Source organism: Carcharhinus amblyrhynchos, chromosome 14 (assembly GCF_965287045.1).
Source record: "Carcharhinus amblyrhynchos chromosome 14, sCarAmb.v2.hapA, whole genome shotgun sequence".
NCBI lineage: Eukaryota > Metazoa > Chordata > Chondrichthyes > Carcharhiniformes > Carcharhinidae > Carcharhinus > Carcharhinus amblyrhynchos.
The window spans coordinates 31,917,982-31,943,997 of NC_137337.1; the positions used below are offsets into that span (position 1 = coordinate 31,917,982).

At 38.9% G+C, this 26,016-nt stretch overlaps 1 protein-coding gene across 5 annotated transcripts in view; it reads left to right on the forward strand.

Moving 5' to 3' along the window:
* The window catches only part of klc1a (kinesin light chain 1a), a 77,709-nt gene that overhangs the window by 1,150 nt on the left and 50,543 nt on the right, over positions 1 to 26,016 (forward strand). For all 5 annotated transcript variants that reach the window (XM_080202581.1, XM_080202584.1, XM_080202582.1 and 2 more), the window contains exons 2-5: positions 16,479 to 16,740; positions 17,918 to 18,148; positions 20,854 to 20,932; positions 22,089 to 22,314. In XM_080202581.1, the coding sequence (XP_080058707.1) occupies positions 16,480 to 16,740; positions 17,918 to 18,148; positions 20,854 to 20,932; positions 22,089 to 22,314 (797 nt within the window). In that variant the 5' untranslated portion in view covers position 16,479. The remainder of the gene's footprint in view (positions 1 to 16,478; positions 16,741 to 17,917; positions 18,149 to 20,853; positions 20,933 to 22,088; positions 22,315 to 26,016) is intronic.

A 26,016-nucleotide genomic window follows, 5' to 3' on the forward strand; every position in this document is an offset into this window, starting at 1 on the left:
GCATTCTTTATTTTAAGTCTTTAATCTGAGTAATAACTCGAAATACTAATAGTAATTGGGCAAGGAAATATTGGGTTATTAATGAAACCTGAAATATACTGCCTGCTTTGTATTGATGCAAAGTGGATTCTTTAAATGTTAAAATATCAACAGCAACATTCAAAAAAAGTTGATAAATTGAACAAGTTTATTTACTAATGCTTGTATTGACAAAATGATATTTCTCACTGCCAAATAGTTTTCTAAATGAATCAGAAATTATTGCAAATTGAAACCATTGTTTGACAAGATGTATAAACCCCAATTTAACATAAAAGCTACAAGCAGTATGCCATTCGGCCCTTTGAGCCTGCTTCGTCATTCATTATGATCATGGTTGATTATGCTGTTACAGTATATTTTTGCAAATAAATACTGCTGCCCCTCAGCACCAGGGACCCGGATTCAATTCCCAGCTAGGGTCACTGTTTGTGTGGAGTCTGCAAACTCTTCCCATGTCTGCGTGGGTTTTGTCTGGGTATTCCAATTTCCTCCCACATGCCTGAAAGACGTGCTAGTTAGGTGCATTGGGCATGCTAAATTCTCCCTCTGTGTACCTGAACAGCCTACTTGTGACAAGTAATTTAAATTTATATTTAGGGTCTCTAAAATTTGCAAACTCTGAACACTGAGGCAGAATTAGTGTCAGTCTTTTGCTGTTTACTTGTATGCATTAGTGTTCCAAGTTGGTGTCATCACTCCCAAATTCACATTTGGAATTTTATGTGGAGGTAGTTGAAGAAGTGGCTCAATGATTTCTTTTGAATGAAGTGCACTATAATAGACTTGTAAGCTTCTTAAAGTTCCATAAAAAAGGGCGTAGCACATGACTGAATAATTGCATTTGCAACTCAGCTCGATGCTGTTTTGAGCTCAAGTTGATAATCAGCTGTGTTTTTGGAACAAAAACATAAAATGCTAGAAAATCTCAGCAGGTATAACAATGGGTCATTCTGCCTCAACATTGGCTCTATTCTCTCTCCAGAGATGCTGTCAGACCTGCTGAGATTTTCCAGCATTTTCTGTTTTTGTTTCAGATGCCAGCATCCACAATATATTTTGTTATTTGGATCTGTCTTCCATCACTGGATGGGGTGATCTGTTGAAAGTGAATAATGCACTGCATCTTCTAACAATGATTTGGTGAACTGATGCAATGACAATAATCACTCCCTCAATGTCAGTAAAACAAAGGAGATAGTTATCAACTTCAGGAAGTGTAATGGAAGATGGGTCCCTATCTATATTAACAGGGATGAAGTAGAAATGGTCAAGAGCTTCAAGTTTCTAGGTGTTCAGATCACCAGTGGCCTGTCCTGGTCCCTTCACACTGATGCTATAGTTAAAGCCCACTAACACCTCTACTTTTTCGGAAGGCTAAGGAAATTTGGTTGTCAGCTATGACTCTAGCCAATTTTTACAGGTGCACCATAGAAAGCATCCTTTCTGGATGTATCACAGGTTGCTATGGTTCCTGCTCTGACCAGAACTTCAAGAAACTATATGGGTTGTGAACATAATCCAAGATCTCTCAAACCAGCCTTCCATTAGTGCAGAGGAGGTTTACTAGGCTGATACCGGAGTTGAGGGGATTGAGCTATGAGGAGAGGCTGAATAAACTAGGCTTGTACTCGTTAGAGTTTAGAAGAATGAGGGGAGATCTCATTGAGACGTATAAGATGATGAATGGGATGGATAGGATAGAGGTGGAGAGACTCTTCCCGCTCAAAAAAGACAGTAGGACTAGGGGGCACAGCCTCAAGATAAAGGGGAGGCGGTTTAGAACGGAGTTGAGGAGGAACTTCTTCACTCAAAGGGTGGTGAATCTCTGGAATTCTCTGCCCGTTGAAGTGGTGGAGGCTGCCTCGCTAAATATTTTTAAGAAGCGGGTTGATGGGTTTTTGATAAGAGAAGGGATTAAGGGTTATGGGGAGAGGGCGGGAAAGTGGAACTGAGCCACGACAGATCAGCCATGATCTTATTGAATGGCGGGGCAGGCTCGAAGGGCTAGATGGCCTACTCCTGCTCCTATTTCTTATGTTCTTATGTTCATTGACTCTGCCTGCATGTCCCACTGCCTCAGAAAAACAGCCAGCGTAATCAAGGACCCCATCCTGGACATACTTTCTTCCATCTTCTTCCATCAGGAAAAAGTTACAAAAGTCTAAGATCACATATCAACCGATTCAAGAACAGCTTCTTCCTTCCTGCGATCAGAGTTTTAAATAGTCCTACCATATATTAAGCTGATCTTTCTCTACACCTTATCTATGACTACAACACTATTTTGCACCCCCTCCTTCTCCCCGTGTACTCATGTTTTGTCTGTATAGCGTATAAGAAAGAAGATGCTTTTCACTATCCCAATACATGTGACAATAAATCAAATGATATATCTTGACTTTTTCTTGAGCTCCCCAGCATCACAGATGCTAGTTTCAGCCAATTTGACTCACGTCACATGATATCAAAAAACAAAGAAAATAGAAGCAGAAGTAGGCCATTCGGCCCTTTTGAGCCTGCCACCCTTTATTTTGATCATGTCTGATCATAATCAATATCCTGGTCCCACCTCCACCAGCACCCCATCCCTTGATTCCTTTAGCCCCAAGAGCAATTTTTAAATTCTTCTTGAAATCACACAATGATTTGGCCTCAGTTACTTCCTGCGGTAGCAAATTCCACAGATTCAGCACTCTCTGGGTGAAGAAATTTTTTGTCGCCTCAGTCCTAAAAGGTTTATCCCAAGTGACCTTTCTGGATTCTCCCCACCATTGGGAGCATTTTTACTGAATCTGTCCTGTCTAATCCTGTTAGAATTTTATAAGTTTTTGAGATCCCTGTCAATCTTCTAAACTCCAATAACTGACTTAACCTCTCCTCATATGACAGACCTGCCATCAGCCTGGTAAACCTTTGCTGTACTCTTTCTATAGCAAGGAGATTCTCAGATAAGGACAACATCATTGCAGATAATACCCCAGGTATGTCACCACAACACCTTGTACAACTGCAGTAAAACATCCCTACTTCTATACTGAAATTGTCTTGATATGAAAGCCAGCATACCATTTGCTGCCTTCTTGCTGTACATGCATGTTTACTTTGTGACTGATACACAAGAACACCAGCAGCTGAAGGCAGTGGGTACTGCAAAGACTATGGGCACTGACAACATTCCAGCAGTAAAGCTGAAAGTTTGTGTTGCAGAACCAGCCAACCCCATGAGCCAAATAGTTCTAGTACATATACAATACTAGCATCTTCCTGGCAATGTGAAAAATTGTTCAGATTTGTTCTGATCACACAAAGCAGGACAAAACTAACCTGGCTAATTAAACTCCCATTAGTTAACTATCTGTCAACAAGGTGATAGAAGGCGTCATTGACTGCAATCAAGCAACCATTAACAATAATTAGCTCACTGACACTCATTTTGGATTCTGCCAGGGCCTTTCATTCCTTGATCTTGTTACAGCCTTGATCCAGACATGAACAAAAGAGCTGAATTCCAGAGGTGAAAGTAACTGCCCTTGACACCAAAGCAGCATTTGACTGAATATGGCATCAAGGAACCCAAAGTGAGGGCAGTGGGAATTTGCGGAAAAAAATCTCCACTGGTTAAGAATCATACCTAGCACAAAGGAAGATGGTTGTGGTTGCTGGAGGTCAATTATCTTATTCCCAGGACTTTGCTGCAGAAGTTCCACAGGGTAATATCCTAGGCCCCACCATCTTCATCTGCTTCATCAATGACCTTCCCTTTTTCACAGTAACTTCATTGCAATGTTAATGTAAAGCTTACTTGTGACAGTAATAAATTTTAAAACTAAAATTTTAAAGTCAGAAGTGGGAGTAATAGCTGATGTAGCATTTGTGATTCCTCATTCTGAAATGGTGCATATCCAAATGCAGCAAGAATTGGTCAACATGAATCTAGCCTTGGGCTGATAAGCAGCAAGTAACGTTTGTGGCACAGATGTGCAAGCAGTGACCATATCCAGCAATGATGTGGAGATGCCAGCATTGGACTGGGGTGGCACAGTATGAAGTCTCTCAACATCAGGTTTAAGTTCAACCGGTTTATTTGGAATCTTTTGGAGCGCTGCTCCTTCCTTAGGTGAGTGGAGAATTGGCGTCACAAACATGGCATATTTAGACAGAGATGCAATTGCAAGTTAATGGTTGGAACATCTCTCCATGACATTTAATGGCATTGCCACTGCTGAATCTGCCACAATATCTTGGGGTTAGTACTGTGACCAGACACTGAACTTGACCAGCCATATTAATATTGTGGCTACAAGAGCAGATTAGAGGCTGGAAATTCTGTGGTGAGTAACTCATCTCCTTACTACTCAGTCTGTCAGCCATCTACAAGCTACAAGTTAGGAGTGTGATGGAATACTCTTCGTTTGCCTGGATGAGCACAGCTCCAACAATATTCTAGAAGCTTGATAGCATCCAGGACAAAACACCTGTGTAATTGGCACAGTGCCAGTAAGAAGCACTGCAGCAACTCACCAAAACTCTTTTGACTGCACCTTCCAAACCTGTGACCTCTAGCATTTAGAAGGACAAGGGCAGCAGATCAATGGGAGTATCACTTGCGACGGTTCCTTCAAGCCATACGCCATCCTGACTTGGAACTAAATCTCTGTTTCTTCACTGTCACTGGGTCAAAATCCTAGAACTACCTCCTGTAACAGCATTGTGGGTGTACCTACACCACAGACGGCAAAGGTTCAAGAAGATGGCTCATCGCCACTTTGAGGGGAAATTATGGTTGAGCAATTGATGCTGGCCTAGTCAGTGTTGCTCTCATCCTGTGAACAAATAAAAAGAAAACCATGCTCAACTGCAAACTGACTGTAAATTGCATGCAGTAGATTAGCAGGTCTTTACTGAATAATGGATTTTTGCAGTCAGTTTTACCACATCACTTAATTTCTTGACCAGGACAGTACTATATTTAGATATGCAGATAACCTTGTGATAGCCTTCCAAGTGTGAACTCTTGTCCCAGTAGAACCTGTGCTTGCAGAAAACTTGACAAAGCTTGCAAACTATTATAAACTAATGGCTTCCTCTGAATTTGGAAAACATTTGTCTGTGCATTTTCATTTGAGCAACTGGCATCCAAAGAACTGCCTAAATGTATTTGTGACATGGAGTTCAAACACAAGGGGGTCCCAAATTATTTGAGTGGCTCTGCATTGCAATGGAATTAATGGCTGGGAGCAGCTTAGTCCATAAATTAATTGGGGCTGTTTGGAGGGTAGATGCTCATACACCTTTTGTAGACAGCCATTTTACTTAAGCTGGTGTGACATTGCACACCAGCATACAAATAGAGTTGAGATGCAATAAACTCGGGGTTGGAAATTAGAAATGGTTTGTCATTTTAGTGACCTGCTGTATTTTTGACTTTAAAAATGACACTATTTCTTACTTTTTCCCTTGAGTGTATTGCTGTATCCATCAGTCTTGCAACTTTTCATTTTAATATCCAGTTAAGCTTTTGTATTTCCCACAGCATTAAAATGGCCCAAATAAAAGTCATGAATCACATCTGATGCAACTATGATGTGCTATTCTCCTGCATCCTTTTCAACTTCTCCAACCTTTTACAGAATTGATCACACCATCTTTCTCCAATGCCTTTTCTCCAGCTCAGTGAAATTGTCCTCGTTTTGTTCAAATATCCTCCTTCTAATCCTAATCACAACATAATTTCCTGCACCATTATCATTGGATTCCTAGATCATGATATCTAATCTTTCTCTCCCAACTCTTTTGATTTTCATCGCATCCTTTGTTAGACTGCTGCAATCTTAAATGCACTGCAGTTTAAACTAGTTTTGTATTTGGAATTTTAAAGCCACTATCAGTGTCTCTGCCTACGTTCTGTCCATTTACTACCATAGTTGTTGTTTCAGTTTGAATCAGACCATTTTGACCTCAAGCTAAGCTTATAAAACGCATTCTCTCCCGTGTCTGTTTTGTATCTTGTTATTTTTCCTTTTGGAGAATAGTGACAAAGTATTAGCAGGATTAACAACTTGATAACTAATTTGTTAAACTGCATCGTGAATGCATCCTCTGTGGCCGTTTCGTCTTGGAATGGGATTTGAACGCAGATATTTTTGTTCAGATATAGGGATCTACTGATTTAAGCCCCAGGATCGACAGATTCTCTTCAATAAAAAGGCTGTTCTAACACGCCCAAGATTACCTACATCTGTCCATGCATTTTCACGTCTAGTCGTGATTTTTCCAAATATCCTACTGGTGGTGGTTGTAAACTTTGACTCATCCAGAATGCAAGGCTCTCCACCACATTCCGAATTCAAATCTAAAATGACCCTCTTTGGAATTCATCAATGGACACTTCCCTCTGTGCCGCCATAATCTTACCCAATGCAGTAACTTCTGTCCCTCCCACAACTCCAAACTTTCCATTGCTATGAATTTGGCTGTTGTGTATTTTCATTCCCCTTACCTAACCTTTGCATCTATTGCTTTTGGCTGCTTGGACCCCATGCTCTGGAATTTCCTTCCTGTATCCCTCCATTTCCTTCTCTTTTTAAGACTGTTCCTAACACTCTCACTCTCTTCTGCTTTATGTTTAGTAATCTTTCTTTGGCTCAGTGTCCATTTTGATTACATCTCTTCAAAATTTTGATCTGTGTTAAAAGTGCCATATATGCCACTATTGTAAGGACAAAAGAAAAGTAAAATATTTGCACTTTTTGATGTGATGTGCAGCTGTTGGGATATGGAAAGGCTAACATGACAATAATACTAAATATTGAATTAATACTGGATACTATCAAGGAACAAACTGACTAAGGGATCTTCAGTGAGCGTTTATTGTAGAAATTTAGGACATGATCAAATGAATGTTGAGTGTGAGTTATAACTGCCATTTTAGTTTTCTGTGGTATAATATTTTGTACAGATATTCAGAAAAGGCATATTGCAGGTTTGATCTCGCTCATTATGCAGTTAACTATTGTACAATTAAGCTTTATTCTCTGGTTAGTGAGGGCTGAAAAATCAGTTTTGGTTCCTCCTTGCTATTTGCATTCTGGAGCCTTGATCAAATGATGTAGCAGCTGGTTGAAAACACTTATTAGATGTGATAGCTCACACTGTTAAATAGTTCAAGGGCACTATTTAATGTTATGGATGAAGTATGGGCTGTTTGCACAAATACTAGAATATCGCTGTGGCTGCCCATTAAAGTATATCAGCATTTCCTTCAGGCCAGGGAAACCTGAAGTAAAATGTAACAGGGTGAGCAAAGAAAAGCCATGATTTCTGACAAATCCCATGCCAAATGTTTAAACTTGATTCAATTTTATATTGATCTCTCAACCTAGAAGTTTAACTTATGTTCAGCTTTCGGATGGAATTTTTTAATGGAAAAACATGAGTTTCTAAATGTAATTTTGGTGGCACAGTTGCTAGCATTGCTGTTTCACAGCACCAGAGACTCGGGTTCAATTCTAGCCTTGGGTAACTGTGTGTTTGTGTGGAGTTTGCACATTCTGTGTCTGCGTGGGTTTCTTCTGGGCGCTCCTGCTTCCTGTTGTGCTCCAAAGATGTGTGTGTTAGATTGATTGGCCATGCTAAATTGCCTCTTAGTGTCAGGGTACTAGCAGGGTAAATACATGGCGTTACAGGGATAGGGCCTGGGTGGAATTGTTGGTGCTGATTGGCCGCCTCCTGCACTTCAGGAATTCTATGATTTTAATTTTGAGATTACTTGCCATTAGGCATAACATTGACTGCTGTTCCTACAAAATGATAGTGACTGCACTTCAGAAATAATTCCATGACTGAATGCTTTGTGACATACTGAAGTGTTAAAAATGTGACATGTAAATATTGCCCAAGTTCATTTTTACTTGGTTTGTAGTTTTACCTAAATACTGTTTTGGAGATGTCTTGCACACATAATAATGCAGATAAAAATCACAAGTCCAAATTACTTCAGAAAATTGGCTATTAATTGTAAATTGTTGTCTTCATTCAAAAATGGCTTGGAATGTTATTGCACACTCAAAAATATGAGTGTGAATTCAATGTCCTACCGTACTATAGGAACATAGGACATATGAGAAGGCAGAAGCCACTCAGCCCTTTGAATCTGCTTTGCCATTCAGTATAATCATGGCTGATCTGATTATAGTCTACACTGGCACTCTTCTATAACCCTTGCCATGATTGACAATCAAAAACCTGCCTAACTTTGCCTAGAATAAATTGATATACCCAGCCTCCACTGCTTTCTGGGGACGAGAATTCCATGTAGTTGACCCTTTTGAGAGAAAAATATTCTCATCTGTCTTAAAGGTAGACTTCCTGTTCTTAAACTGTGCCTCCTGGTTCTAGTCTCTCCAATTAGTGCTCCAAGTATCAACTCTATCAAATCCCTCAGAATCGTGTATTTTTCAATAAGGTATGCTCTCATTCTTCTAAACTCCAATGATTATAGGACAAACATATTCAACCTTTCTTAAGGTATGCCCCTCATTCTAGGAAGATGTTAAGTTAACCTTCTCTGAACTGCTTATAACACAGTTAAATCTTCTTTCAAATAAGGAGACCAAAGCTGTACACAGCTTCCAGATGAACCCATTTGCTTTACTAATGTTCATTAGGGATGGAAATCTGTCATACCTGATCTGGAATACATGTGACTCCAGATCCATGGCAATGTGGCTGACTCGTAAATGGCCACTCAGTTGCATCAAACTGCAACCAAGTCAATGAAAAGGAATGAAACCAAACAGACCACTGGATATCAACCTGGGCACTGGAAACAACAATGGCAAACCCTACCCTTTTGATCTTGCACAGTCTTCTGTGCTAACATCTGGAGGCTTGTGCCAAAATTGGGAGAACTGTCTTGCAGGTTAGTCAAGCAACAGCCTGACATAGTCATATTCATGGAATCATACCTTACAGATAATGTCCCAGACTTCACCGTTTCTGGGTATGTCCTATTCCACCAGCAGGGCAGATCCGACAGAAACATGGCACAATGGTATACAGTTGGGAGCATGTTGCCCTGGGTATTCTGATATTGACTCTGAATCCCATGAAGTCTCATGGCTTCAATTCAACATGGACATGGAAACCTGCTGATTACCATGCACTGCCCCAGATGAATAACAGATGAATCATTACTTCATATTGAACACCACTTTGGAAGACCATTTCCAAAAAGAGAGAATCTAACCATTGTTCCTTGATATTCAATGGCATTACCATTGCTGAATCTCCACTAGCAACATCCTAGAGGGCTTATCATTAACCAGAATTTAAACTGGATCGGCAAAGGTGCAGCCTATGCTCTGGGGTGGGGTGGGAGGGTGGAATTTCCATGCCCTTCACCAAAAGTGGCATGGTTGCACCACCACAGATTGAACAGGCCAAGTCCTAAAAGATATAGTTGCTAGATTAGGTAATGTGGCAGATTGTAAGGGAACTGGCAAGAGAGAAAAATGTGACCTCATCCTTACCGACCTGCCTGCAAAAGATCCATCTGCCCTTAACAGTATCAGTGGAAGTGAACGCTACACAGTCCTTGTGAAGACAAAGTCCAGTCTTCACGTTGAGAAAACCCTCCATTGTATTGTATTGTATGATACTACCACTGTGCTAAATGGGATAGACTGCAAACAAATTTAGCAACTCCAAGATCGGACAGGGAGTTCTAGGATTTTGTCCCAGTGACAGTGAAGGAATGATGATTTTGTTTTCAAATTGAGATGGTGAGTGGCTTGAAAGAGAATTTCCAGGTGGTAGTGTCCCTGGTGGTACTCCCATTCATCTGCTGCCCTTGTCCTTGTTGACAGAGGTCACAGGTTTAAAAGGTGCTGTCAGAAGGGCCTAGGTCAGTTGTTGCAGTGCATCTTGTGGATGGTGTATGCTGCTGCCACTGTTTGCCAGTGTTGGAGGAAGTGTATGTTTGTGGATGAGGCAATCAAGTGTTCGGCATTGTATAAGATGGTGTCAAGTTTCTTGAGCTACAGTCATCCAGGCAAATGCATGGTATCCCATCACACTCCTGACTTGGATGGTGGACAGACTTTAAACAGTCAAGAAGAGTACTCACCACAGGATTCTTAACCTTTGACCTGCTTTTGAAGCCTCAGTTATATGGCTGGTCCAGTTTAATTTCCGGTAAATGGTAAGCCCCGTAGAATGTTGCTAATGGGGGATTTGGCAATGCCATTGAACAACAAGGGACAATGGTTAGACTCTCTTGTTGGAGGTGGTCATTCCCTGGCACTTGTGTGGAACAAATGTTACTTGTCACTTGTCAATTTGGATCTTGCTGCATTTGGACATGTACTGTTTCAGTATCTGGAGAGCCACAAATGGTGCTGAACATTGTGAAATGATCAGTGAACATTCCACTTCTGACCTTTATAATGGAAAGAAGGTCATTGAAGCAGCTGAAGATAGTTGGGTCTAAGAAACTACCCTGACGAATTCCTGCAGTGATGCCCTGATACCGAGGTGATTGACCTTAAACAATGGCAACCACCTGCTTTTGTGCTAGGTATGATTCCAAACACTGGAATGTTTTGCCCCTGATTTCCATTGACTCAGTTTTCCTTGGGCACCTTGATGTCAAGGGCAGTCAGTCTTGCCTCATCCTTACTGTGTTGTAAATGAGTTATGTAAGTGTAGGTTATTTTTGTGAAAGTCCCTAATAATACTGTTGATTAAAACTGCTGCCATAAGATATGTAGTTGTGAAGTAGTGTACAGTTGTTGAGGCTCTTTGTGGTATTTTGGCAAACCTAACTCCGTTTCTCTCTCTACAGATGCTGCTAGACTGGCTGCAAATTCCAGTATTTTCAATTTTTATTTCAGCATGCACAGTATTTTATTAAACTGGCTCCCATTAGCTGTTTTGTTGATGTTTTGCATTACATATTTACATATTGTCAGTTCAGTCTTTCATCCCTGTTGAATTTGTCTTCGTGTCAGACCACTTTTTGCTGTTATCACACTATTCTCTGTGTGAAGTTCACCTTAATCTAGTTAGATTTGCCATTAATGATGTCTTGTTACTTATCCACATGTGGCCCTCTATTTGCTTCTATTATTTCTTCAGATTCACATGGTGTGAAGTTTGGATACAACATTTCAAAGCACTTGCTTACTTTAAGTTTGCTTAAGACGCTCAAGGTAATGAGAATTGAAATAATTATGTGGAAGGAATATGCAAATGGTATCAAGGGAGTGGAGAGCAGCCAGCGCCACACCTTCCTTCAAGAAAAGTGAGAAAGATTATAAGGTCCAAAGAATGTTTTAAAAACCGAATTTCAGGATATTAAAATTATTTTTGGGATGTGCCCATCTCATTACCCTAATGTAGCAATTTAGTACAACTGAATGGCTTGGTAGGCAAGTTTAAAGACAGGTGACAGTGAGCTGTATGAAACTGCAGTCATGTATAGGCTAAATCAGGTAAGATAGAAAGTTGACTTTAAAGAACATTAGTAAACAAAATAAGACTTTACAACAATTCTGCATCTTAACAATGTTTTTCAAAGAGAGCTGTGTATAGGGGTGTATCCATTCTGGCTTTTTTGATCAAGTTGTTTACTGCAGAGACTGTGGAATGGATCACAGATACAAATTGCTGAAGAGGCAAGGACCAGATATCAGACTAAGAGTAATTAGAGTAGCTAGGAGCTGGCTTGGCACAGTGGTTAGCACTGCTGCCTCTCAGCACCAGGGATTCGGGTTTGATTCTTGGCTTGGATCACTGTCTGTGTGGAGTTTGCATGTTCTTCCGTGTCTGCATGGGTTTCCTACCACAGTCTGAAAGATGCGCTGGATAAGTGGATTGGCTGTGCTAAATTGCCCCTTAGTGTTGGGGGACTAGCTATGGAAAATGCGTGGGGTTATAGGGATAGGGCCTGGGTGGAATTGGGGTTGGTGCAGACTTGATGGGCCAAATGGTCTCCTTCTGCACTGTAGGAATTCTATGACATAAAACTCATGGCCCAGAGGCTGGACCCCAGAATCAACCTGGCTACAGAGGGGATAGTTCAGATATCTTTTCTTAAAAATGTTTTTTAAATCTGTGTAGATAGAGTATTGCACTAAATTTGGTATTGCAAGGTTAATGGTGTGAAGACTTTTGAATATTTAGTTTAATAATTAAATCTAAGACCACAGTACTACCAGTAAAGCATAGAATGACTCCATTGTGAGATTGTTTTGCGCAGGAATAATTTTTAGGATGGAAATGAAAAATATCTTAATATTTTACAAGAAACCATTCCTTAAATTTAATCTAGCCAATGCCACAATTGCTGTTTGCTTAAGTTATACATCAGGTTTTCTTAACATGAAACATTATATTGAGAAATTAGACATTATCTAATGAAGTCAGTAAATTGTCTTATGCCTTGAAGCCAAAACAACCCACTCGCTGCTGGATGGTAAATAGATGGATATATTATTTTGTTAGCTGACTGATGCCAAGCAGACTCTAAAGGCAGGAAGTAGTGGAGATAATTATGCTGATTATGGGTTATTTCCTTATTGATGGTATTTATCTCAAGTTCAAGTGTTGTTAACGGAATGATGCTACTGTTCTCTTACCCTGGAAAAACAGGTTTCTGAAAAATGCTTCTTTACAGTTTGTTTTTTTTTAATGCATCATTTGTTCAATGTTATAACAATAAGATGTAATTCCACATTTCTTGATTGGTCAGCGGAATTATTTGGCAGATGGAGCCTGGTGCGTGTGCCAGGGTTACTGGGCTCCTGCTCTGGCAGCTCCCTGGCTGCAGTTACTGGGCTCCAATTCGGGCTGTTCCTTGATCATAGTTACAGGGCACCAGCGATAGCTGCTCCCCAGCCATGGTTACTGGGCTCTGGATGCTTCCCAGCCATGCTTATTGGGCTATAGCTATGGCTGCTACCATGTCACAATTATTGGACTCTGGCTGTCACTACTTCCCCAGCTGCAGTTACTGGGCTTCATACACACTTGGAAATATATTGCCATTTTTTCTCTGTACTGGGTCAAAACACTTGATTGAACTCCCTCCCTATCAGCACAGTAGACATACTTGCACCTTAGCTTACTGCGGTGGTTCAAGACATAGGCTCTAATAAATACTAGTCTTGCTACCGACACTGATGTTCCCATGAATTTTTTTTAAAATTCCAAGTCTAGATAATATGTAACATGGAGAGGAACTTGGAGATGGTGGTATTTCCATATGCTGCTTGTTGTTGTTGTCCTTCTTCTCCTTCTTCTCCTTCTTCTCCTTCTTCTCCTTCTTCTCCTTCTTCTCCTTCTTCTCCTTCTTCTCCTTCTTCTCCTTCTTCTCCTTCTTCTTCCAGATGGTCGATCACAGGTTTGGAAGATGTAATTGAAGGAGCCTTGGTGATTTGCTGCAGTGCATTTAGTAGATGGTTCATACTGTTGTCATGGTGCTTCATTGGCAGAGGGAATGCATATTTAGAGTGCCACTCAAGTGGCTGATTTATACTGGATGGTATTGAGCTTCTTGACTATTGTCAGAGCAGCATTTATCCAGGCAATTGGAGAGTATTCCATCATACTTCTGACTCATGCCTTGTATACAATGGGAAACCTTTTGGGAAATCAGGAGGTGAATCACTCACCACAGAATACACAGCTCCTGATCTGATCTTGTTGCCATAGTATTTATATGGTCGGCCCAGTTAAGATTTTGGCCAGTGATAATTCCCAAGATGTTGATGGTAAAGATGAATGTTGAGGGCAGATGGTTAGGTATTCTTCTGTTGAAAATGATGACTGCCTGACACTTGTGTGGTGCAAGTGTTCTTTGCCACTTATAACTGAAGCATGAATGTTGTCCTGGTCTTATTGCATGTGAGCATTGAATACTTCATTATCTGCAGAGTTGAGTGGGGCTGAACATTGCGTTTACCACTTCTGACCCTAAGATGATAGGTCACTGAAGCGACTGAAGATGGATGGGCCTAGAGCCCTGCCCAGAGGAACTCTACAGTAATGTCTTGGGGCTGAAATGATTGGCCTTCAACAACTACAGCCATTATATTTGCTGGGTATGACTCAAGCCAATTAAGAGTTTTCCCTATGATTCCTGTTATCTTCAGCTTACTGGGTTTCCTGATGCTGCACTGTTAACTGCAGCCTTGATGTCATGGGCAGTCATTCTTACTTTGTGGAATTTAGTTTGTGTCTGTGTTTGGACCAAGCCTGTAAAGAGCCTGGACATGGCAGAACCCAAATTACTGCTCAATAAGTCCTGCTTGATGGCAGTGTCGCTGGCACCTTTGCTCACTTTGCTGATTGAAAATGAACTGATAGGGTGGTAATTGACCAGTTTTTTGCGACTTCATGTTTGCCTTTTTATGATGTGGAAACACTTGTATGGGTGTTTTAAATTAACTTTCCGATTTTACTGTTAACATTCACTCGTTTTGCCTTGTTCACCTTTTCACTTCCCTGCCCTAAAGAAAAATTGGCTTAACTGATCTCGCCTAAGAAAGAGGCAAGCTGCATTTGATTGCCTCATGCTTCGTACAGGGCTGGCAAGACACCCAATTTGTCTGCCTTTAAGCTTTTTTTAAATTTGTGATTAAACTTGTATATAAAAGAGAAATTTTCAAATTTTTGATAACTGAATATCTTTTACATTTGTGTTTTGAAGATAGTATGTGAAACATAAACCCTCCCTTTGTATATTTTTTCATTTAACGGTCACACTTTACAATGATGATATGAAATTTGGTTTACAAAAGAAATCTGTCAATGTAGTATGTTATAAGTGAATGAGAGAATTAAAGAATTTTCAATGATTATGTTATAGATGGAAAGTTTTGTGTTTAGTCATGTAAAACAATGGGTTTGACTTGTAAATGAATAGGTACTGATTTCCTTTTGTCAAGGTGCAGACCAAGCATTATATAACTAAAGCTCCAGTTGATCTCGATTTTTTTTCCCAAAAGTAATCCATTTCAACTTCAAAATTGTTTGCTTTCTCTATTGCTCTCATTTATTTTTGTCTTTGTATCTCTGTCTTGTGCTATTTTTCTTTCTTAATCAAATTGCTGAGAAAAATAAGCAAACGTACATTTTTTAAATGAGTCCATAATCTTTCTATGTTCTAGATAGAATTGTTGCAGTAATGCCCACAAGTGTTGTACAGCACCCTCCTAGGTGGTGAACCTTCTCCTTGCTGAAGACTAATCAGTTAAAGTGGTGGAAGAATCCATCAGTTATCAATTTAATTCTTTTGTTTTGACCCCTCAATCATGCTTTCATTTGCCACATCAGTATCATAAATACTTTCACATGATGACTGCCAGTAATCAAGTTGTCACATAAACTTATTTTCAGCTTGTTAGATATCCAGGATATTATGCCTGATAAAATATGCTGTTTTGGAAAGGACTAACCCCTGCTGAGCTACATCAGCTTTCACTGAATTAGAAATTGATTGGAATTATGGCCTAGAGTCTAATAAATATAGTTCATTTCTTGTGACTTAATCAGTCTAATATAATTTTTACAAAGGAACACTTGTTATTGGTTTCCCTCAAGGAAAATGAGTGAAACCAGCCCTGATTAATCAGCTTGTTCAGCAGTTCTAAAGATGTTTTTTAAAAAAAATAGATTCCAATGGTATCATAGAAAAATCTGTTTCAAATCACCATTTAAATGTAGTCCGTTTCATCCCTTTCAGTTTCTTCAGGGATGTAACAGTTTCCAAATTAACTCTTATTACTCATTAAACAATCATGAATCCGCTGGATCACTGTTGTCTATATTGTTATCGAAAGTTGGATCTAATTAAGCCCCATGTTTCTTGCTTTAGCAGTTCAGCAACTTGAGTCTCCAATGTTCTTCAAACTGTGGCCACTTTGCATTTACTTGAATTGTATAGCCTTATTCATTTCCTTTTATTATAGTGAATTGATTCTATGCCACTGAGACATCCATGGTTTTATAGTAATTCCTCTGGATTAATTATTGGAAACAAATAAGGTATCCTCCATGTCTCTCACTTTGTCACAAATTTTCATCAAACTCCCAAGGTTTATCATTGCAGATTGCTAAATTCGTGTATACTGAATGGCATGACAACACGGTGCCTTGCAGAGCCAGGAACCCAGGTTCAATTCTGGCCTCAGTGACTGTGTGGAGTTTGCATGTTCTCCCCACGTCTGTGAGAGTTTCCTCCCACAGCCTAAAAATGTTGGCCATGCTGAATTTGTGGAGTTACGTGGTTAGGATGGGGGAGTGGGCCTGGATAAGATGCTCCTTCCAAGAAAGTCAATGAGCTGAGTGGCCACCTTCCACACAATGGGATTATATGGTGTGTATTAGCTACACAGACAATTTTAATGATTTATATTATTTAATCTGTTTTCCAGGATGTATGACACCATGTCCACAATGGTGTATTTAAAAGAAGATAAACTTGAAAAACTCTCGCAGGAGGAGATTATTGGCAAAACAAAGCAAGTAATCCAGGGACTTGAAGCCTTAAAAAATGAGCACAATTCAATTTTGTATAGCCTGTTGGAAACATTGAAATGTCTGAAAAAAGATGATGAGATGAACTTGGTTGAAGAGAAATCCAACATGATCCGCAAGTCACTGGAAATGTTAGAACTTGGCCTCAGTGAGGCACAGGTAAGCACTTCTAATGTCATACAGCAAGATGTTGACTTTTTGAAGGTACTCTATACCGTACTTATATCCATACAATTTTCTTCAATCTTAAATGTTTCCATTGTCACTCTGGCTAGTAAGCAGGCATCGACATCTTTACAAAGGTGTGATGCTTTGCACCATGACACATTAAACTTAGCAGCCTTTCTAAGATATTCGTCTTTAAGGTTTAAATGTTAATATTTTTGGAATTGATTCCATGTTTTTGCTTATTCAAAAAGTGTAAGGCCTGCACACATTTTTCTGCAGAAGATAGGTCCCTGCTTATAAATATATGTAGCTTCTAGTAAGTGTAGGTACAAGCATGGGTTGAGTGTTGCCCAACCTTATACTTTTTTGAATAAGCAAAAACATGGAATCATTAGCTCCCTGGTATATTTGCCATGGCAGCACCTCCACCAGAGTTGACTTGCCAATCAGCACCCTTTTCTCCTGCAGTATAAAATTTTGCTCCCTTTGAATATGGCATTTTTGCATTGTCTTGATAAGTGCAAGATGAAAAGTTTCAACAACATGTCTCTTTTCTCAGCAATGCTCAACAAGGTTGAATACAGTCAATACTCTGCCTATTGCGAACAGGTGAAGGGACATGCTGTTTCATAAAATCTGCCAATTGCTGGGATGTACATCCTATGTACCTGGCATTGCATGGTACTGAAGTTCATATGCTGCATCACTTAGTGGACAGAACGTCTTTTTGACTTTACAGCAGCATCCTGTTAGGAAAGCGTCACTTGTGTTGCCAGTGCGTGATAGAAGCAGTGTGAAACAGCTAGCTTCACCTGTTGCTCAAATTTTTAAGTTACTTTACCTTTCCAAAGTAATTTGGAAAGGTAAGACCGAGCATTTTTCAGGTCTGAAAGTGGCAGCCTTTGGTCCATTTGTGAGTGTGTATGATAAACTTAATGATCTGATCAGAATAGTCAATGTACCTAGGTTTTCTAATTTTAATGTAGGATGTAAATCTAATGTGGGCAATATAGTCACAAAATAGATTTACTCTTTTATGCGAGTAAATAAATTTTTCAAATTTAGAGCACCTTTCTCCAAATTTTTGGAGAATATTTACAGTAACAGTTTGTAATTTAAAATCTTGATGCATAAACATGCAAACTAAGTTCCCTGATTTTGTTTTAAGGTGATGATGGCATTATCTAGTCACTTAAGTGCAGTGGAATCGGAAAAACAGAAATTACGTGCACAGGTGCGTCGATTGTGTCAGGAAAACCAGTGGCTACGAGATGAGCTGGCGAACACACAACAAAAATTGCAGAAGAGTGAGCAAAGTGTAGCACAATTGGAAGAGGAAAAGAAACATTTAGAATTTATGAATCAACTGAAAAAATATGATGCGGATCTTTCACCACTGGTGAGTCAATGGTAACTTTAACCTGATTGGATGTAATTTACAAAGAATTACACTTGTCTGCTTGATTTATTCTTTTTAAATTTAATTTCAGTGGTTGGAACTTGTAAAATTATAATGTGATCGTGTGGAATGTGACATACATGCTTAAATATATTTAGAACAAACACAAATTAAGATTAATTTTCCTCTTTGGGCCTCCCTGATGCATTTTTCTAAACTAGTCAAGAACACATGGGTAATCACTACCAAAATGTTTGCTAAAATTACCTTTCAGCTTTCTGTGAAAAGATGGAACTCGACCTCTTCGGGTCCTCTTCCTCTGATGCACTGAATTTAAATTCTTTAAAATTGTATATAAATCATTCTGCGATGTTAGCCCTCCATTTGTCTGTAACCTCCAAATCAATGTAAAAAGAGAGATTTGCATTTATAGATGGTCAGTAAGTAGTTGCACACATTTTAAGGAGATATTTCATAACTGTCAGCTCTGAAGAAAGAAAGACTTTGAGAAGGATGAATCAACTGTGGCTAAGAAAGTTCAAATTAAAAGAAAAGGGATACAATGTTGCAAAAATTAGTGGTAGCTCAGAAGATTGGATGGCTAGAGAAGGGAAAAAGATGGTCACCTAACAAGAAATATTAAAAGTTATTGAAGTATCTAATTTGGCCCCTCAAGCCTCTTGTGCCATTTAATAAGCTCATGGCTGATTGTAACCACAATTTCAGGTTCCTGCCTACCCTACCCCCTTGCTTATGAAGATTCTGCTACCTATCTTAAAAATATTTAAGCACTTCCACTATCTTTTCAGGAAGAGTTCCACAGACTCCTGATCCTCTGATGGGGGAAAAAAAATTCTGCTAATCCTTTGGGCAACTAGGAATGGGCAATGAATGCTGGCCAACCAGCGATACTTACGTCCCACAAATGAATTAAAAAAACAAAGCCCAAGCTTTTTTGTATTTGATTTCCTCTCACAATAAGTCATAATATTCTGGTACTTTTCCTAAGTACTTGCTGTGCCTGCATACTAATTTTTGCAATTTATACATTAGGACACCCAAATCCCTCTTTATTTTAGAACACTGCAATCTCTCACCATTCAGATAATAGGCTTTTTTATTTTACCCATTTGTTTACTCTTGTTAGCTCGTTAATCTTTTATCCATGTCAAGGTGTTATCGCCTATACCATGAGCTCTTATTCTTCACAATACTCTATTTTCCGCTTACTCATATATTTCTTGCAATTTTGAGCCCAGAGTGTCTTAATATGCTTTAAAACAGTTGAATAAAATAAAACAGAAAAGGGAGACTGACAGATACTAAACACATCAGGAAAAATAAGAGTGCATGGCAAAACTGAAAAAAGATACAAAAAGGACACCGGGAGAAGAGATTGGGTAAAAAAAAAGTCAGGTCCTTGCATTTTATAGCATCTTTCACAACCACAAGACATCAGAAGTGCTTTACAGCTAACGTGATGCTTTTTGAAGTGTAGTCAGTGTTGTAAAGTAAGAAACGCAATAGCCAGTTGCACATACCAAGCTCTAACAAACAGCAGTGAGATAATGATTAGATCAGCTGTTTTTTGTATCTTGTGAGGAATAATATTTTGGCTTTTCCTCGACTAGTGCCTTGGAATTTCTTATGTCTAGCTGAGAGCGAAGCTGACACCATGATTTAACATCTCATCTGAAGGATAGCATCTCTGGCAATGCAATCCTCATTACAGCTCTGAACTACCAGTCTAGACTATTTTATCAAATCTCTGGAATAGGACTTGTACTCAGTCTTCTGATTGGCAATCATGTTACCACTAAATCAATGAATGAATAAATCAATTAGATGTTTCTGTTTCTCTAACTTTTAGCTCTTTTTGTATCAGGCTGCCTCTTCATCTGCTCCAATCTTGATATCTGAGCTTTCTTGATCCCATAATCTTGAACACACATTCTAACCTCATCTTCAGTCTTAAGTACTGCTCTCCCCTAAGGCTTCTGAAATGTTGCCTCTTTTCAGTTACTTCCGACTCCTGCATGCTCAGCATCTTTTTTTTTGCTTTTGTGAACCACTTTGGTAGGATGTTTGCTAAAGAAAGGAGATCTAAGTCTAGGAAAGAATATCAATTGTCTTTGCCAACTGTTAACTTTCCTACTGATGATTATTATGTGTTGAATTATCTATAGGCTATCAGAGGTCAAAGGGGTTTGCAAACAGGTACTCATCAATAAATAAAGTGATCATTAATGTTGTCCTTGAACTGATTGCATTCTACATTGTAAACTGTTTAGTTAAGGGAATGAGTCATATGTACATTCAGTCATTTGCTGTTGTAATTTAAGGCTGATAAATACTATGCATTAATTTACAAAATGGTTGATTTTAACACCATCGCTTGAAAGGTAATTGGGACAGTTACCAAGAATATTATTGACAAAATAAATTTGGCCAGAAGACTTATCACATCATAATCTGTTATAAATTGCATTGATACTGATTAAATACCCAAAATTACATGTGCCATTCAGTAACCTCAGATGTATTTTTCTTAGAATTAAAACACTCTAGTTAAAACAAACTGCATAAATGCATTAAATATATCAGCATTCGGACGGCTGGGACTAACTTTTGATTGCATAAAAGTACACTAAACGTTTAATGTCTGATACCTGTAGATAATGTATACTTTTCTGTAAATTATACAGGAGGATAAGGATACTGATTCTTCCAAAGAACCATTGGATGACCTTTTCCCAAATGAAGATGATGAACCAGGACAGGGAAGTAAGTGTTTGGAAAGATCTAGAAAGACATATGCATTCTGCGATCAAATAATTTTACAATGATAATTTTTCAAATTGCAAACTGTCACATTTTAATAAGCATTGTGGTAATGCCGTAAGACTCTAGAAAGATTGATATTTAAGAATAAATACGAATTTGATTCAGCTAAGATTGGCAAAAGTTGGACATGACTGATTTGTTTTAAGGGCTTGTTAGACTGATCCATAGAAGATTCAGAATGACTGACTTGACTTCTAGGACCAGCTTCCAAAACTGATGTATATGACAAATTGAAGTTTATATAGGGTTTCTTGAATATTATTTGCTGAAGATGCCACAGTAATAAAGCTCATGTTGTGTCAAGCATTTCTGACATAACAAGATTAATTCCGTTTGTCTTTAAATCTTAGACCAGATAGAATATGAGCTTGCCGAATTGGTTATCTGACATGTATGGAAGTCCATATGTACTAATATGCAAATTGAACTATGCAATGTATGCAAGAATGAAGAGAAGTAAATTGAATATTTATAAACTAATTTAGTCTTTTTAAAGTATCAAGTACCATAAAATTTTTGTATTCCAACCTTGGTCACCATACAACATACCTGTGACTAATAGATCAAAACTCTTTATCTCTATTTGTGCCATTAGCTCATCTATCCTCAGTGATTTAAACTCCAGCTCCACTCATCCTGTTCTCTCTAAGCTACTGCCACTTATCTTTCCCTAAATATTTCCCTCTACATAAACTCCTCCAATTTTAAATGGTGATTAAAGTTGAATATTTACATCATCTCTCCAATTCTGAAAAGCTAGTGAGCACATCCAATAGAAACATCTTGAAACAGATCTAGTTACAGTTCCTTTCTCGGAATACTTGTAATCAGAGTATGTCTGATCGAGAGGGGAAAACTACTTTAATATGTAACTGGTTTATAAAAGGCATAAATGAAAAAGGATCACTTTCTTTGTGCATTTGAGTGAGCCAATATTTTTGGAACATTTGTGAAAAATACCTTGGTGCAATACCTAGGAAATAAAATTCCAATGACTGCTCTATCTAATATAGAATATTACAAATAATGTTTTTCCTACAGTGTTTTCTTTATATTTAATGCACAACATTATAGATAACATATTGTCAATTTACAGTTCAGCAGCAACACAGCAGCGCAGCTGCTGCAGCACAACAGGGTGGCTATGAGATCCCAGCCCGACTGAGGACACTACATAACTTAGTCATACAGTATGCATCCCAGGGCAGGTATGAAGTAGCAGTACCTCTTTGCAAGCAGGCTCTTGAAGATTTGGAGAAAACATCAGGGCATGATCATCCTGATGTTGCTACAATGCTCAACATTCTCGCTTTGGTGTACAGGTTAGTCTGACCTTACTACTTCTGTAAAGATATAAATTTTTAAAATGTATTTGTACAAAAGGAATAATTCTGACATGGAAAAAACAATGTTGCTGGAAACATTTGTTGTAATCTCAGTATACAAGTCGCAGATTTGTTTATTGCAAATAAAATATATGTTTGTTTAAGCACAAATAGTGAAATATTTAACTGAATTGAGACGTGTTAAATGTATAGAACATTCTTCAGTAATGGTGCATGGATTTGAATCCCATAACATTTAGCGGGTTGAAGTTCTCTCTATGAAGTGTGACTGAGGTAGTATGAGTCCAATTCTTAATGCTTTCAACTCCATGGCATATAGCTAATTTAACACTAAATTTAGTCTGTCCTTCAGTTTCTATAATGTTGGATTGCATGGGAAATTGAAATGCCATGCTAATGCTATAGTAATTGCTTTGTTGGAGGAATACAGGAATAGCTTTACACTGTGTCCAAACTCCTGTATAAGTGACTTGAGAGTCTATAAGATGTTCCACTTCTGCTCATCTTGATATGTCACCAGGCATATAATTCTATTTATTTTCTGTCCAGAAGTTCATCAAAATGTAATGGATGGTATGTTCTATCCTCACCTACCCTACAAACTTCACACTTCATTCGCTAGCTAAAAAGCTACCTAATTTTCACTTCATTTTAAAAAAAAACTCATGTATTGAAGGGAGCTTTGCTTTCATCAGCAGGGAGATGTGGGAAATTATTACAAATGACCCTATGGGCCTGATTTTACCATCTTGTTGCACCTGTTTTCGGGTGCAAAAACATGGTAAAGTCAGGCATGCATTTAAATTGACTTAATGGGCTGCACTTCCCCCTTTACCACTGTTCGCCCATCCAAAACAGCGTGAAACATTCATACTGTGAGTCCACGAGGTGAGTGCTGAGTGTCTGACGGTTCTCTGCTTGAGATCTGTGGAGGTGGGGGCTCTCTGCTGCCACTCTGCCTGAGATTGGTGTGGGAGAAGGGTGTGAGGGTGCTGCAATTGGTCTGGGGCAGGGGGCAATAATGTTGTGGGGGTGAGGCAATGACAGTGGAGGCCACGGGAAGGCAGTATCCGGCCCGGGAGGGACGTGGCAGGGAGCAGCATCGTTTTTTATCTGCGCATGAGCAGTTGGAGGTGCCAGTTGGAGCTATATAGGGTTTTGGGCATGTTAAGCCCCATCACAGACTTTTGCAGCACAATTCGGAATTGCTGATATTTTTGCAGGCAGTGTGTATGGAGGTGCCTCAGAACGGATCATAAAGTCAGATCTGAAATACCTCCGGTTTCAAGTCTGTCCAGCACTTGGAATCAAAATGGTAAAATAGGGCCCTATGAATCTAATAGATATATTGTACTTGATTTAAGATGATGCAACAAAGCAGTAAGTATGTGGGATGAGTTTTAAGTTAAAATGAGTGGACTTTTATTTGATGAAATGGAGGAATTGTAAGGTTGAGGGTGGTACACACAGTCCATTAAATGTGAAGATTGCAATTGAACTGAAAAAAACCTCAGTTGCCTGACTTTGCTTTCTGTCTTGTGACACTTGATACAAATCAACGTAGGCAGTAGAATTCAGCATTGGTTTTGCATTCTCAAATCAGCTGTATGAGGGTTTGGATGCCAGGAAAAGGTTATTCCAGCACAGCTCTAGCAAAGTTCACCAAATAACATTTTAATTTTAACATGCTAGCCAATATTATAGCATCTGAAATGTTGTGATGATATTAAGATCTCAAGGGTATTAGTACTAGGATCACTTCCTGCACTGCATGTTTGGCTGCTGATATGGGAGGGGAAGTATCAATGATGAAGAAATATTGCACAGTATAGGGTCTCAGACCTTTGGGTCATCGAGGCAAATAGGGGTAAAGGTGAGTCCATTAAAGTGATAGAAGGGATTGTCCATCTCTGAAATTAAACAATCCCAATGTATTTGTGGGGATAATTTAGTGAGAAAAAGGTTTAGACTTGCATGGCAGTGGAAGAGACAGAAGGAGAAGACTGAAATGTTGAAGTTGCTAAAATACTAATCAAGACAAAGCAGGCTTTAATTGTTAACACTCAGGACCTGGACATAAGAAATCAATGCTTTTTTAATATAATTTGAGGTTTATGAGATGATGATGTTTTAAGCTATGTCTTTAGACTTGAGTTAAAATGAACTTAATAATGTGGCTATTCTGAATTATGCCTGACATAGTCAAGGGACTGGCTGAACAAAGTGTGAAACTCAAATGGAGATGCTTTATCTAGCGTTCACAGGAAACAACTGCATTAGCCACCAAGATACTGAACAGCATTCCTTGACTTTCAGACTATTTGCATTCTAATGTATTAAAATATAGGATTTTTATTCTTAACCTATATCTTGGGATGGCAGGATCTATCAACTCCAGTTTATAATTTTTACTTGGGTCCAGTTCAATTCATATCCTAAACATTTCTCACTTTCTATGCCTTTTAGCTTTGACAAAGGATCATCTGGACTCAAAACATCAGCTCTTTCTCTCTTTACAGATGCTGCCAGACTTGCTGAGATTTTCCAGCATTTTCTCTTTTGGTTTCATATCCTTGCCCACAATCAGGTCAAGTTGAACACAACTTGCTCATAGCACTGCAACATCTCAGATCAATTAGTATTGTAAAATGATAATTGTTGACTAGACATGGTTGATGTTTTGTAAATTCATAATGTCAGATTCATTTATATTAACAGATGAACATTACATTGTAAGTAAATATTAATAGCCACAGATATAAAGCAAAGTTTTCAGTTTAGCAGATCTGGCAGCATCAGTTTCTCTTTCCCTAATCAAGTCTTTCCCTAATTAACATTTCAGGCTAATAATACTTCATTGGAATGGGGAGAATTGGGATGTAATAGATTTTAAGCATGTGAAATTGGGCTGGATGGTAAAAAGAAAAGGGAAAGACCTGGGTAGAAGGCAGGAGAGATTAAATTACTTCATATTGCAAGCCCCAAGGGAGTGATAATGAGATAAGAAACCAAAGACGTCCAATAGAATTGTAAAATTAAAGATCATAAACAGCTACCATCTGTAAACAAAAGTGCAAAGCGAGAGAAAAATGAAAAGCAGCAGAGAAGGGAAACAATGGGTACAGAGTTTACAATCCCAAGTTGTTTCTTTCTTTTTCAGATTTTATAGATGCCTGTTTTGAAGTTAAACTGATGGTAAATGTAGCTATTATTAGGATAGACTATGGGGGTTCTGTCACTGGGACTTCTGCATTGAAAGTTGAAGAAACAAGGGTGGCACCGTGACACAGTGGCTAGCACTGCTGCCTCAGCACCAGGGACCCGGGTTCAATTCTGGCCTTGAGTGGAGGTTAGACATTCACCCCATGTCTATGCGGGTTTTCTCTGGGTACTCCAATTTCCTCCCACAGTCCAAAGAAGTGTCGGTTATGTTGATTGGCCATACTAAATTATCCCTTAGTGTCAGGGAGACTAGCGGGGTATATACGTGGGTTTGTTGTTGGTGCAGCCTTGATGGGCTGAATGGCCTCCTTCTGCACTGGAGAGATTTTATGATCCTATGAACATTCCAGCTAATTTATGTATTCTAATGTTTTTTAATGATTTAACCTGTTTATTGTACACCATGATGTGGAGTTGCCAGTGTTGGACTGGGGTAAACACAGTAAGAAGTCTCGA